Raw genomic sequence first — 15,772 nt, forward strand, 5'->3', positions numbered from 1 at the left:
TTACAAAAGAAAAAAGTAGCAAAATTAAAACAAGGTGTTAAACACATGCAAAAAAGTAAATTGTTTTTCTATTTCTAACTTACTGGTTTATGCTTTTCATACATTATAAATCACTAAGCTTTTACTCAGTGCGAAGGCTGTCAATTTCTCAGTGTGTTTAAAAATAAAGATGTCATTATCTTTCCCTTTAATATGCCATTACTGCAACTCAGCCAGTTACATCTTACCTGTTCATCTAAAATTGTAGTATTTACATAATTAATGCAGGATCATTTGCGAATATAGTAACCTTACACCACTACTGCACTGAGACTGACATAAGTCATTCAGAATGAAGCCTCAAGTCAAGATGTTTTTTGCAAAATCAAGCGCTCCATTAGAGAGGCATTTATGCCAGGCTTGACTGACATCTAAAATCATCTTTCTAGATCCAATAGCAACACTGGCATGATCTCACCCTCAGACACTTTAAATTACCAGGATAACTAGCTACACTGGGAGTGGGAGAGGTCAAAGTCAGACAGCATGACTACCAGCCTCATCAAAACTGCCATTCCCACAGAGCTATCATGGTTAGAAATAAATACATATCATACAGGTATTATGGCGGCGAATAATGTTATAAAAGTGATGGTGTGTCGTTTAAGATAAGACTGGGAAGTGCAGCAGCTGCTATGATGCAGAAACTAGACTACAGAGACTAAATATATCTCATCTTTTGTGGAGTACTACAAACATTTAATTTTGGGGGGTCTGGGGTTTTGGTGGGTTTTTCTGTTTGTTTTAAACTTTTTAAAAAACAATTTCAGCAACTATTTTCTTTCAATTAGCACAAATTCGCAAATGCAACAGAGGATTATGGATAGCAGCTGGTTGTTCCACATCAACTAAGCTGTCAGTCAGACAAGCTATCAGATTTTACATCATGTAATTGATTCAAGGAGATCTGAACCCTACCTATGCTCTAACTGGAAAGAGACAAGAATTAGCTCCTGGAAGTAAGCACATAGGACAATGTTGAGACACTGATGAACAGTTGCGAATAGACTTGTGATTTGTTATAGGCTCTCAAACACTGCTGTTGGGATGGTGATGAAGAAAAATCTTGAAAACTGTAAGTACACTCCACTCAGAAACAATGTTTTGGGCTGTATTTACCATGCACTTGTCCAAGAATCATACAGCATGAAGAAAACAGAAGCAAGGCATTTCTAAAAGTTCTTGTTTAGGATCAGCTCTAAGGATATGGTTCCACTACAGACGAAAATCAGGTAAAAAAATCTAACATAATACATAAAAACACAGATAAAAATCAGGACAATAAAGGTTTAGATCTTTATTGTCCTGAGGATGCCTTCCTTCCACTGCAGAGCTGCACAAGCGTCAATACTGCCGAACCAGCAGAAGATCAAAGATGCAGCTCTACAAGGCAGTCTAAGCAAAATTACCAGTTTAACACTACTAAAAAGAGCACATCTCTTTTCTCTCCTGTCTGCTCCACGTTCCACTGACATGCCCCTCTGTTGCACTGATTCTGGTACATACTGATTTCAAACCTGGTCTCCTCAAACTATTAAAAGCAGCACAAGACTAACTCAGAAAGCAGAACATTTTGTGTTAGATTTTGTATAATCATCAAGGAATCCACAACTGCCAGTTTGGTATAAGAGGAATAATGAACCACATGGCTGGAAAGTAGAAAGAAGGAGATCAGAGAAAAGCAAGAGCTCAGCGTTTGAGCAGCACAGGGCTGCCCTCTTCATTCAGCTGTCATGTGTAGCCACAGCACATTCTTTATAATAAGGACCCCCCGATCAAGCTGGCTGCATGGTCAGTGTTACTGTACATTCAAAGGAAAACGCCAGCGTGCACAGCCCACACTGTCCTATTCAGACAGTGAAACCTTGCTCTAAACCATCCACTAAAAGAGGCAGTCCCATCATCCCTCTTCATTCACATCCACCCATAGATGCCCTGACCTAATCCTCACATTGGGCTGACAATACTAAGGAAATTACTCAGGATGAAGCTTTCATTTTTTTCTCCCTGTTTAGCTTTAGTCTCTTTCAGTTCCCTATCTGGTTCATCATGCAGCCTCAAACTCATGCAGGGAAAACCAAGGCAGGAATGAACAACCAGGCAGAAACGCCCACCTTTGGCAGGATCAATTAAAATTGTTCAAAGCACACCAAAAATATCACACGCTTACTTATCTCATTTTAAAGTTAAGGGCTCATCCACATTGTAACATGAAAAATTAAGGACAGGTGCAACTTCATGATATAACATAAGCTCACTCTATTTTACTCCAAAGTAACCATAATTTCTAACGGTTACACCCTGGCTCCAGACATAGCTAAGAGATACAAAGTACAGCCATTCTTGGTATTGCCACTATCTTCCCAAGCTTTGTGCTTTACTGAATCTGAAGGTAAAATTACCTCTGTCTTGACCAACCCTTTTGCTACTGAGTACAACATTTATTGGCAAGTTACATTCAAAATGGGCCAGGTCATGTAATGATAAGCTTTAGTAGCTTCAACAGGTGCAACAACTGAAGCAGGAAGTGTACTACTCCATGCATTACTCACTACCACCACTAGACAGGAACACCAGGTCTTTTGGGATGACAAAACCTAATACAAGGCCACATCTCATCACCAGCTTATTCCAAGCCCTGTAGTTGGATTGGACACCATAAAAAAAGAATATCCCACAACGGGCTCTCCTAAATCAGTCATAACTTAATTTGTCCCATTCACTGCATGCAAATCTACATAGGTGCTCAGTGTAAGGAAAAAAAAAATTCTTCACCACAAGGATGATTAAATATTGGATGAGATTACCTAGAGACATTACAGAATCTACTGCACAGGAAATATTCAAGACTAGGCTTGACCATGCCCTGGATAACCTAATCTAAGACCCTGCTTGCAAGAGAAGGCTGGACCACACGATGTCCAGAAACCCCTTTTGACCTAAACTTCTCTATAATTTGATATTTTTACATATAGCTTTCTCTCTCTTTTCCTTCATCCTTTAGAAGTCCATATATCCTGTTATGCTTTCAATAATTCTCTACTTTAGATGCATAAAATGCCAACGGCAGAGTTAGAGATACATTCACTTCTTCCACAACAGTTTTATTTGTATAACTCTTCACACCTACTCAAATGTAGAAATCTCAGTTTCATTTCTTAAGACCTATTTGTTAACACTACAAAATATTCTAAGCAAAAGCATTTATTTTTCCTTATGCTTTCATTCCACAGGCAGTTTGCATACAGAAAGCAAAATTTCTGAAAAAAGTTTTAAAGAATTAAATGTTTATAGAGTATAGACCATTGACATGTATCTTCGGAGAAGGAAATAAGATTCTTGCTGCAGACTCATCTACTCAACAATTCTCTGAACAAAGTTCCTAAAAATTTCTATCAGAACCCTCCAACATTTTGTGAAGCGAGCTCTCATACCCTTATCCTAAATGAAAGCGTCCCAATAAAACGTAAACTGAATTTTACAGAAGACAAAATAAACCATTTACTAAAGAGATGTCAAAATGACCCACTAAGCACAGTACACAGATTTCAGCAAAGAAACAGAAGGCAATGGTTAATTAACATCATTGTCGCTCAATTTATTCCATAAGATTTTTTTTTTACCTGAAAGAAATCTGTTTATCACCATATTAGCTGCCTGTTCTATTTTTCATCAGTTTCATCAATAAAAGAAATGTTGCCTTACCATGTCTTCTTTTCCTGAAGTAAAACTTAGTGATTTATATTTATCATTGCCTTAGAGACTGCCCAATAGTTCAACATTTTCAAGAAATCAAGTAAGGCATGTACTATATTTCCTAATTAGGGAGGATAACTTGCAGTCTCTGAGCAATGAGATCTGTATGGATCAGAGATGCTCAGCAATTTCTATAGCGCATAGAATCCATAATTTTACAAATACATAAGTGTTGTAAATGTACAAAATAAAAACACTAATTATGTTTAGTTTGTGCTGACACCAGACTCTGTGATTATTCTTTTCAAGCAGCCATGATGTCCATTAGTAGGTCAAACAGTCAAAAGTTAATTGGCAAGAACTCTGCATACAGACAACTCAACAGTATAAATGATGTAACTTACCAAGTTATGTGACTGGGGAAAAGCATATTTTGTGAGGACTTCAAATATATCTCTTCTACTGTGCCCTTCTTGTTTTAGTGCAAACCGTAAATTTCTCATATCCTAAAACAAAGGCACTATCTTTTAAGAGAGCCAAAGCAGTAAGACACTTTTATCTGATGTACAAATGTTATATTATACACTAAATGTGATTTAGAATCTGCTTCCAACACACCTCAAACCACTGTGAATGTCCAGTTTTATTTCTTATTCCATAAAATAAAATAGCATGTAAGAATTCTACAAATAAAGCAGTACCACCTTCTGTGTGGTGCAAACACTGCTTTCGTATAAAGCCATCAGAAATGACTGTATCTGATTCACTAAAGTCTCAGGGGCTACTAAATGTTTGCAGGATGGGAGTTACTCCACATTTTCAAAACAAAAATTTGACAATAATCTTTCCAGACTACGTTGTCCCTAGATATTTTCTCACCACTAACATCAGAAATAAGCAATCTGTACATTAACTACTAAGAATCAAATGTGTATACATAAACCATTAATGAGTCAAATAAAGGATCCTGGATTATCCACTAGAAATTCCCCTATGATCATATTTTTTTAATGGAAACATACATTTTTTGAGAGACTAAGAAAATAGAGATAGTTGTTATGTAACCTTTCCACTGCATTTACAGCTTATTTTTAGAACAAATGATATAACAAAGCAATGCAGCAATAATGCCCCAAAACATGACTACTGTGCAAAATTTCTTGTCAATTAGTGATTTGGCAAAGAAAACCAATCCCTCTCCTCACATGCGGAGAGGACAGTTAAATAGCCCTTTATTCAAAAGGTATTTCCCTGTCAAGTTCCAAAAAGCTCCTTTTAAACTCAGCTGTGAGGAATAAATAGGTAAGCAGTGAGAAATAGAATCTCTAGATTTCATTTCCTATTGAATTATTGGAAAATCTTACTTTACAGGTTATATCTAATCCATAAGAGTTCTCTCCCCTACTTGAAGCTCCTCCCATCTTTTCAATCCTTGAAATTACGCCCAATGGAACATTCAATACCACAACTGGATCCTGCAAGGAAAGTTTGAATAAGGAAAAGATTCATCTGAAAAGAAGACTCAAGCAAAATATTCTCATGCATTCTAGAATAGAAAGTAGATGTGAAATACATACAGAACACAAAAGTGTGTTTCTGAGTTTGACTGAGTCTCCCCTCCCAATGTGTTATGAACTCTGTGCAGTCACTCTACAGCCTTGAACATCACCCAATTTAACATGCAACAAAAATATTTCATGCCTAATACAGAATGCAGGGAAAAAAGGTGGCAACAGCCTAACAGATGCCTTATGCTACATACATCTGATTGCCTCTGCTTGCTAAAACTGCTTCATTGATACACAGAATAAAGTAGAACAAAATGAAACAGAGATTACTAGCAGATTTAGCTGCAACCTCAGCTGAATTGTCCTGAAACCTTATTTTAATAAACCCAAACAAATATATATATTAGGAAACAGATAACAAGCACATTTTATTCTATTTCACGTTGCTGCTTATCGAATGTGCTACTACTGCCCCCACCCATGTGAGGTTCTATTGATCAAAGTATTTTTATTTTCCAACAGCAAAGACAATCAAAATCTTGGTTTACCAACAGCCATTTTAAGAACTATTGCACATCACTAGTTGCTGTATGATAGTTTAATGTATCATAGACTAAGTGTAAAGGGAACAGCTATCAAAAAAGCTCTATCAGACAAAAGATAAAGGTATCAGTTCAGAGTAAGTGATTAAACTGTAATTCTACCAGGCAAAAAATCACACTTCTACAACATGTTTAACTTTAAAGAACTTCCATCTTTATACAAATTTCTCAGTGGCACAAAGGCAACTATTATTTAGTCATTACACAATTAAGACACAGTTATTACAAACATTACAGGCCATTTCCAGTAAAAAGCCTCCCATGCAATTCCATGAGCATACATGTGCCAAAACTAAAACAAATGAACTGGCCACAAAATAAATCACAGGCAGTGGCATTGAAGGGAAGGGGGTTTAAAGCCAACTCATCTCACAGAAGTAATTGTGGCATATTACTCACATTTTCCACACTTCTTAGGTACAGCCTGTAGTTTGTGATGTACACTCTTCCTTTAACGGGGCCATTAAATGGACACATATAAATAACATCCTTATCTGTAAGAAAGGCAGCATTTCTTTAAGATTGTGAAAAGAAAAAAAATCAGCGCTAAGGACAGCATCAGTTAAAGATAAAGAAAAATAAAGACAGTGCACTCATAAGAGCCACTCTGAGATGAATGAATTTAAAAAGTAATAAATCTGTATTTTGTCCACTGGAATTAAGAAAATGTGAAAGTTTCATACAGTAAACTTGCCCAAAGTTTACTTAAACCAGCAGAGCTCAGTAGCCTCCCCTAGTTACATTTGTGTTCTTCTCTCACTACGTGGGAGAGGGCTGGACATAGAACAGCAAGTAGATTTAAGTCCTCTCTGTGATTACTGAACCAGTCTATCCCAGAAGACACACATCCTTCTGTTGATACCATTACATCTTTCAGTGCTCTGTAACCAATTCTGCATTAAAGTATGTAGTTCAAGTTGTAAAGTGTTTAGGGGGCTCGCAATCCTGAAGAGAAACATGGCATTTCAATTCAAGGCAATCAAATACAGTGGGGCCATCAGCACTGTTTCAGCAAGGACAGTGACAAAACGAGTACCAACATATATTACTCAAAAAAGATTTAACTGAAGCAATGCCATTAAAGACTTAAGTGAAGCACTACAAACCCCTTATTTCTCCCTGTCCACTCATTTCTTCAGCCCAGTCTATTTATCTGCCTTCTACAACAAGCACCCTCCTTCCAGTGTGCTGCCCCAAAGCACAGACAATTTCATAAGGATCATATCAAACATTCATCTTAGCCTCACACCCTCTTCCTCACGCCTTCCCCACAACTTTCCTCATTAAAAACATTTAAGTACTTCCTCTGAATCACCACTTTGGTTTCACTTCTGCCAATCTTATTTACAAATTCACCTAACAAATTCCTGGGTGGGGGGGGAAAGGAGAAGCTTCACAAATAAAAGACACATCACTTTCAGCTGCATTCTGATACCTCAACACAAACCTCCATGAGTGGAAGGCTCCATTCCAGGAAGAGCCTCCATCAAGTAAGAAACCACTATACACAATAGATTTATCTTCTTTATGCTACAGCATTAGTGTATGTAAAGGCTAACAACTGCACAGTAGCTACACACATGCCATGGTGTGTCAAGGAAACATAAGATTGTACATAGGGTAGCCACAGTTTGGGTTCAAGCTCCAAATTACTGTACAAGGTATCAATACATAGTGGGTGACATGCAGAACTCCCTTGACTTTGGAAAGCTTGGAGGGGCTCTCATCACTACATGTGCTACTTAGTCTGTAGATACAGCTATGATGCATCCTGACTTGCAATTTCTTTGTATTGGAGCATCTACCATACGTGGAAACTAAGATTTTAAAGTCTTAAGAAGTTATTTGTGATAAGTGATAAAAAGTCCCTATTGCAATTCCTTAAAAAATTAATGACATTTTAGCATGACTTAACCCCAGCCCAAACTAGTCCAAATTATGAAACAATCCAGTAAGATACATGCATATGCCAGGCTCCTAAACATACACTGCATTAGGCAGCTATATAGCTTCATACCTGTAACTCTAGTCTCTCCTGGCAGACGAGGTATTTCTTCATTTTGTTCCCAGTTAGTTCCATCTTTTAGAGTCTAAAGCAAGAGAAGTACAACAGCACATCATATTTTATTTACAATTCCTTCAAGCTACAGATTTAAAAAGTCTTAAAGGTAATTTCTGCATGGAAAGGTTTTTCCAGAGTAGAAATTGACAGACTGAACCGAAGAAACAGGAACACACACCGCTACCCTAAACTGCAGCTACTAAACACTTAAAGGTAGAACAGATCTGAAACGTAAGCATCTTTTAGTCCTTCTCCTTCTAAAAGAATATTTAACTATATTTGCATTACACTGGAATTAGATTTCTATACCGTAAGTTCTCTGAAAATTTGTTCATTTAATTTTCCAAGTATGCTGGGCCTGGAAGAACAAATCAACTGAAATCACTTAGGTAATGTACTCAACAAAATCTACTCATTTGTGACTTTCCCACATTCAGTAGTTTTTAAGAAGGATTAATAGAAACTCATCTTTGTTTTTGAAGAAATGTTTAAAAAGCTAAATAAAACCCTAGCTTCTGTTTTCTTACACACAGGTTACATTTTCTTCAGCCACACAGCAACAACAAACAGAGGAGAATGCCATTTAGACTGCTTTAACGTACTGCCCACTACAGATGAACATTTTAAAACTGAGCCAGCCACAGATAACTAGGTATAATTTTATCAGTTGCAATACAGAATCTTTCTACAGCATCAAAGTGCCAAAAATTTTCAAGAATGCCACAGAACATTTCAATGTAGAAAGTAAGGATAAGAGTAAGTATAGTAAAATTGATTTTAAGCAGGTTCTCACAACTTGGGACACAGAGAATACTTCACCCATCTACTCTGAAATATAATTAAACTGCACTAGAATTTTAGCAATAAAAATAAATACATACATTCAAGAAAAAAAGTCATTCAAATACTCATTCTACCTAAATATACAAGATAACAATCTCTGGGACCTCTGACATAAAAACCATGAAAAAAGTTACTCACCCTTTTACTTGAGGAACTCTCCAAGGAGTTTGAATTATATTTAGGTGTGGATGATGAGGCCATACCGGGTATCTGCTGAGAAAGCACAAATTGGAGACTTAAACTTCCCCCTGGACTACATACTATCTACAAGAGAGATTTAAACTTTGGAGGTGCACAGGTAGACATCAACAGCTCCCAAGAATGTTCTGGAAGTTACTATTAATTTTAAAAAATTACACAATGTCTTGTAATTGAAAGTCACTATTTAAAAGCATACAAATCTAGCAAGAAATTCATTATTAGCTCTGGGATTGGTTCTTATTAGAAGGAATATTCTGAGTCAAGCTGTATTTTGGAATTCAGTTGTTTGAATACTATTATTAGTTCAGCCAACAGACATTAGAGTGTTTGCTTTAAGTGACAGGATACACAAACTATGAAATGCAACCTACTTGTATTAAGACACTTCATTTAGGGAAACAGGAACAAACAATAAAATTATTGCACAGCTCTTGAAAACACAAGCATGTCAATACACTCAAGTGTTTCAAGAAATTAAAAAAAAAAATATAAGAGCAGGCATTCCACAGTATTTCTGCATTTAAAAACAATCCCCCATTTCCTAAACTGAAACTTCAGTTAGCACACCAGAAGGGGGAGCGTCCAGCCCTCTGGTCTGAATAGCCTTGATATGTTTAAAGGAAAAGGATTTTTTTTTTTTTTAATGATATTGATTGAAGACAGAATTGCATGATACAGGATTCATCTTCTTAATAATTTCCTGACATTGCATAAGGGATCTCTAGAACAAACACTGGGAGAACACCCAAACTTCAAGTTTCTCCAAACAGTAACTTTGTACCAAATTCTATTTCCCTTTCACTAGTCACACGCCTTTCATCAAGCTGGTTTGACATCGTACTGAAATCTTGAAGAGTTTTGGTTTGGTTGAGGGGGGAGGGGCAGGCAATTACAGATCACACAATCTTTGTTTGTATTCCATAAATGAAATATTGCAGCCCTAAATAAGCCCTTTTTCCCCCCCCCGTCAATACTGAAAAAAAGTTTGCACAGATCTCTCTGCACCATGACTAAGCAGCCCGTGTCCCTGCACAACAGCGGGCTCACGGTGACACTGCAACAGCCCTACACAAGCGACAGATGAAACTGCAACATGCAAAATGCTTTTAAGTTACTATAACAACACAGGAATGTGTCTGTGCAGGAAGAAGGTGGAAAAGCACAGCCTGAAGTTCTACAGGTTTGCTACCTCCTTACAGTGCCCAAATCTTCCCTATCTCATGAAGAAAACACAAGAAACCTGACATTGTGTTTAAAACTGCAATACCCAGTGACACAGCTTATCTCTACAGGAATCACAGCCCTCCAGGGAAAAATGGGGGGGAGAGGGGGTGGGAAGGAATCCACACTAAGTTGAAAACTGAAGAAAAAAGCCTTTGAATGCTGCAGACCCTGTGTGGCCCTTTCACACTGAGGTATTCCTTCCTTTCTGTGTCTCCAGGAGTCTCAGCTTTCTCCAAACACTGAAACAGAGAGGTGCTGAACTAATTTTAGTGTAACTCCAACAATTTCCATGAAAAGCTATTAGCAAGCAACATTAAATCAGTTCTTTCAAACTACCTTTCACAGAAAAACTACTGCAACACTGGATGCTAACACTCTGACTACAAAATTTACTAGATTAAGAGAAGATACTTTCACTGTTTTTCCTTCCTTGCAACATCTTACGTACTATAAAAGTTAAGGCAGATTTAACTTTTTTGATATTGCTATGTTAACTTGGGGACATTCAGTATTTGTTCAGATTACTTTCCTTAACTTACAGAAGCTTAATCCTTCTAATAACCAGGTATTTATAAATGTAAAGGGTATATTTACTCAGAAGCTTGTTTTAAAATGTTTTCCATATGAAGTGTTTTGTTCATATTTTAAGTGAGAAATACCAGGTGAGACAGACCAAGGCAAAGCAGCCCCAGTTTTTCTATGTCAGCATAAAAAATTATTTCAACTAGAGCTCACATAAATTTAAATTAAGGTTGCACCAACCATGAGAGACAAGTGAGCATAAACAAGCCCTAGAAAAGACGTGGCAACCCTGAATAGATCTGCACTGCAAAATGGAAAGTTTGACTGCAGCAGGTACAGGCACACCCAAGCTAGCTGTTGACCTTGTAACCGCAGTGACTCCACCAGCAAAGCCACAGGACAAGCTGCAGCAGGTCACACAAGCCCACCCAGGACCCTGGACACACACGTCAGTGACAGCCCACTGCCTAAGCTCATACAAACAACAGCTCGTTTGGACATTCCTTATGCCTTTCAATACTACCTCAAATCGTAGCATACTTCTGCTGCTGACACAGGGAACAGTATGAAGTATTTTAAATGCCTTCTGTTTCCTCCTTTGTTTTCTACATTATTTCCTCCCTTAATGCCCATTCACTAAGCTTTGGCTGAACTGCAGCATTACATAAAGTGAGTTACGATTCTGAAATAACCATCTGACTCCAGAACACCAACTATAACTTTTGCAAACCTCATTGTAAATTTAAAGGAATAAGCACAGATTCTTTCAGATTCTCAAAAAAAAATTCTCTCAGTGATTCAATGACATAGCGGGACAGAGCTCGCCTCCCCTGCATGCTGCCACCCCACCAGGACACTTCAAACAGACAAGATGTCTGTGCAGCTCTTGCAGCACACCTTTGTGCGCTTTCTTCTGTGTATGTAAGCTTACGGCGTGTAAAATTCCCCCAGCCCTCCATAAGACCAATTTCTTTAAACATACTTTACAGCGAAAAGGAATTCACTTGCTGACTTCCATTTCTATAGAATACTTCATTATAGAATTACAACCAACTACTCTGTTTCAGTTCCAACACTTTAATGATGCAAATTAGATGTATTCAGAGCTAATTAAGCTGAATAAATATGTACTGAAGGTGACGGGTTATCTGACAAGCTTTTTTTTTTAAACCCACCAAATATTTTCACGAAAATTAACGCAATTTCATCAGTATATAAGAGGAGGAATTACTTTAATGCTACCTAAAATTTACTTTGAAATCCAATCACACTTTAAAAACCCAAATACTAACAAGCACATTTATAACTACCCACATTTCCCTGATTTCTATAAGTAAACTATGGCCAAGTAATTAAACATTACAGAACACCCATTAGACAGCATTTAGAACAGTGTCCACTTTTGGACCCCCACACAAGACAGGCACTGACAAACTGCAGCAAGTTCAGCAGCGGGTCAGCAAGAGGACCAGGACCTGGAGCACCTGCCCTGTAATGAGAGGCTGAGGGAGCTGGGAATCAGCCTGAAGGAGAGATGGCTTCTGTGGGACCACGCAGCCAGCCACCAGCAGCTTTGAGGCAGTTACTGAGCAGACAGAGCCAGGGTCCTCGAAGTGGTGAGTGATGGGAAGACAAGACACAACAGAAACTAAAACAAACTAGATTCTTTTTTATTTTCTTAATCAAGCTAGAAGTCCACACCTTTGCAACATAAAGGCAGTCAGGCAATGAAAATGGGGCCCGGGGAGGCTGCAGTCTCCATCCTCAGAGGTTTTTAAGACCCAATCGAATAAAGCTTTGAGCAACTGGGTCTGATCCTGGTTTGAGCAAGGGTTTGAACTAGAGACCTCCTGAAGTCCCTTCCAGCCTGAATTACTCTATGTTTCTGTGATCTTCAGGCAACAGACAAGATTAAGTTCTCATTTAAAAGTACCCATCAAACAAGGACACACTGTTAAAGAAGTGGACTCCTTGATATCAAAAGAGCAAACAAGGTTTCAAAAACATTTAAAATGAACATGAAATATTTCTTTTAGAATATTATTTCTTTTTCTGTCAAATTGTAGAAGCAGCTTCTGGCAACCTCCCAAAGTAATACTGCCATGAACAATTCAAAAACATACTCCATCATAGTCTTAAAATAGCTAAAACTTTCTCATGATCATGGAGCAGCAGTAGTCCTTCCACACAGGGCAAAATCTTGCAAGTAGTTTTTCACTGCAAACACATTTTATTCCCTGGTGTCACCCATACGTATTTCTATACTTGCACAAAAATTGAAAACCCTACAAACCTCGCACTTGTCAGCAGCTGAAGTACAATTACTCTGCAAATTTAAAACAAATCGGACAACTTTGTTTATGATGTTCTGCAGTTGCAAACAGTTGAACATTCTTCCCTGAATCTAGAATAGGAAGGAGACAAAGCAATTTTACTGGATTTAACATGAACTAATAAACAAAGCTTTGTTAAAGTTACCAGAACTTAATATAGTAACGCTTCCAAGAAATGTAGGCTCCAATGATCTTACAATAACAATTAAACTACTTGGGATCTGAATTTTCATTAAAGATGATATTTATACTTGTGCTTCCTAGGATTCATGGGAATGGAGGCACAACAACATTTGAAAGGGTAGGCACTGAAGGCTAGATTTTTAAGAAGTCAATTCAAGGATCCTATCTGCTTTTTACGAATAAATGTCGACAGACACAAGCATATGTCCACAGAGAAAATCTAAATAAACTTTTAAACACATAAATAAGCTTCTGAGGGTTAAGAAACCTTACATGACCAGCTACCCTTTCCTTAAGGTTCTTTATTGCCAACAGGGTAGAGGATGCGTGCAGTGCAGCTCAGAAAGACCACCAAGACTCTTACAAGCCATGTTTAGATTCACAAATGCCTGGTGAAACTATTTCTCATTGTTTACGATCAAAACAAATTAAAGAAACAAATTAAAGCTCATTTGACAATTTGCATTTAGTTACAAAATAATTTGCAACTATTCTATAACTGAGCCATGCTTGTGTCAACCTAAAATCTTTACATATATAAAGAACCAGTTTATGCCCAAACACAACATAATCTGCATCTGCCAGAGGATTACTGCCACAAACATCTGAGGTCAAGTCAACTTCATCAAGTAAATTGCAAGCAGCACTTTCCAGATATTTAATATTTTTTGACCCTCCATCACTGGATTAAAGCTTTGGAAAAAAACACTTTCAAATTTGTATCTATATCAATCCTTTGGAGGAACAACAATTCTGACAACAATTCATGTAAAATTAACTTTTTAACTTTGCATAGTCTATAATGTTCAATATGTTAAACTGGAAAGACTGAGGACTAAATTACCATACATAGAAGACATTTACAGAATATACCGAGTAAGAGGTAAACACGATGAAAAAATATTAGTGACACATTATTATAGTTGAAACAGTTACTGTGTGTGTACGTATACACAAAAAAACCATAAAAGGGCAACTGGATAAGCGTGAGAATTATCTGCTTTTACCAGAATCAGATTTATCAATGTGGTGAAAATTAACAACAAAAAGTTCGACCGAACATCTTCTAGAAGCATTTGGATTTCTGTCACACATCAACAACCATGACACAGGATAACACCAAAGTTCTTGTAATCCTGCTCCAGATAATGATTTGTGCAAGAATGAAAAAAGTCTGTATATCTCCAAGGCCTCTCCTAAAAATAGTTACCAAATTTACCAAGCCCCTTCATTTGTTGTCATAGTAATTCAGAAAACAATCAGAGCCCTTCTAAAAAGAGTTACAGTTACAATTGGACAATTAGATGAAACTTGAAAGTGATCAGTGCACTGGGGTTAATCATTTAAGATCTGCAAGGCGTCTGTCAGTCTAGATAAAAAATTATTTTCATAGTTAGACCTGATAACAAATAAGGAATTATTTCAAAGAGAAGAAAAATAGTATTATATTAGTGAACAATTTTTCACTGTGTTTGAGAGGTAAGTGTAAGTTAGTGCAGGTATACAGAGAAAGCTGCTTGTACACCCATTTAAACAGAAGATGCAAAAAAGTGAAAAAGCAGGTTTATAATGAGGTATGCTGGTGTTACACTGATTGTAGGGTTTTATTTGGTACAGTAACAACCTACAGAGCCAGGATGAATATACTGCCTTGTGTTTCCCATAATAAAATTAAAAGCATAAAATCCAAAGTCTTAAAAAGAAAACCACATCTGTCAGCACCACAACTGCACAGAAGAGATAACACACAATACATAGGTTTTCAGAAATAACATATGGAATAGAGCAGAACTCCAGGAATCCCTAAGACTGTAGCAAAATTAAGCTAAGACAACCATGAAGGGAGAAGAAAAAAAAAAAGTCTTTCACTCTAAGTATTAAGCAAAAAGGAATATAAATAATTTTTAAAAAATATATGAAAAAGCAACAGTTCTGAAAACAGCATCTAAATTATCATAACAGAGCCACTGAAAAATAATCACCAGTGTCTTCAACACTAGAAAATGAGCATTTAATCTACTGAAGTCACGAGCAGTCATTCATCTCATTAAAGGTTAATAAAATTTTAGAATTAGATATAAAGATATACAGGGATACAAAACAAGTCATAAGGAAGATCTACAGCAACAAAGGCAGTTTTCCAGACATCGGCTGTCCCTAACCAAATAGCACCAATCAACCAAAACCAAACACAGTGAGACTAAAGTGCCACAACCAACTAATCAAGTCCATAGAAATAAATACATCTCTTTCACACTCATTTAACCACTTACATCTTAGCACAAAGGGATTATACTCAATAACAGAAACAAAAATAAGGTAGCAGATGTCTCTAAAAAATAAATAGCATAAGGCAGAACATTCCAGTTTCAAACAGATAAAGTTAAAAAAAAAAAAACACACCAAAAACCCCACAGAAAATCTACATCACAGAAATACTTGCTTATATAGATTTCTAAAGGAAATTTAAAAAAAACAACTTTCAGCAACAGTGAAATATACCAATGCAGGGGTTTTCAGAGGCAAAACTATTTTTAAAAAATAATCATAAAATGGTTT

The 15,772-nt window shown here is 36.9% G+C and overlaps 1 protein-coding gene across 1 annotated transcript in view; it reads right to left on the reverse strand.

Moving 5' to 3' along the window:
• Nucleotides 1-8,955, reverse strand: part of MTM1 (myotubularin 1) — a 28,241-nt gene extending 19,286 nt beyond the window's left edge. Inside the window, exons 1-5 of the mRNA XM_010084438.1 lie at nucleotides 8,889-8,955; nucleotides 7,863-7,935; nucleotides 6,245-6,339; nucleotides 5,100-5,210; nucleotides 4,140-4,241 (exon numbers count right to left, since the gene is read on the reverse strand). Of these exons, the coding sequence (XP_010082740.1) occupies nucleotides 4,140-4,241; nucleotides 5,100-5,210; nucleotides 6,245-6,339; nucleotides 7,863-7,935; nucleotides 8,889-8,951 (444 nt within the window). The 5' untranslated portion in view covers nucleotides 8,952-8,955. The remainder of the gene's footprint in view (nucleotides 1-4,139; nucleotides 4,242-5,099; nucleotides 5,211-6,244; nucleotides 6,340-7,862; nucleotides 7,936-8,888) is intronic.
• Between the last annotated feature and the right edge of the window lie 6,817 nt (nucleotides 8,956-15,772).

Source organism: Pterocles gutturalis, unplaced genomic scaffold (genome assembly GCF_000699245.1).
Source record: "Pterocles gutturalis isolate BGI_N339 unplaced genomic scaffold, ASM69924v1 scaffold49040, whole genome shotgun sequence".
In the NCBI taxonomy this organism is placed as follows: domain Eukaryota; kingdom Metazoa; phylum Chordata; class Aves; order Pterocliformes; family Pteroclidae; genus Pterocles; species Pterocles gutturalis.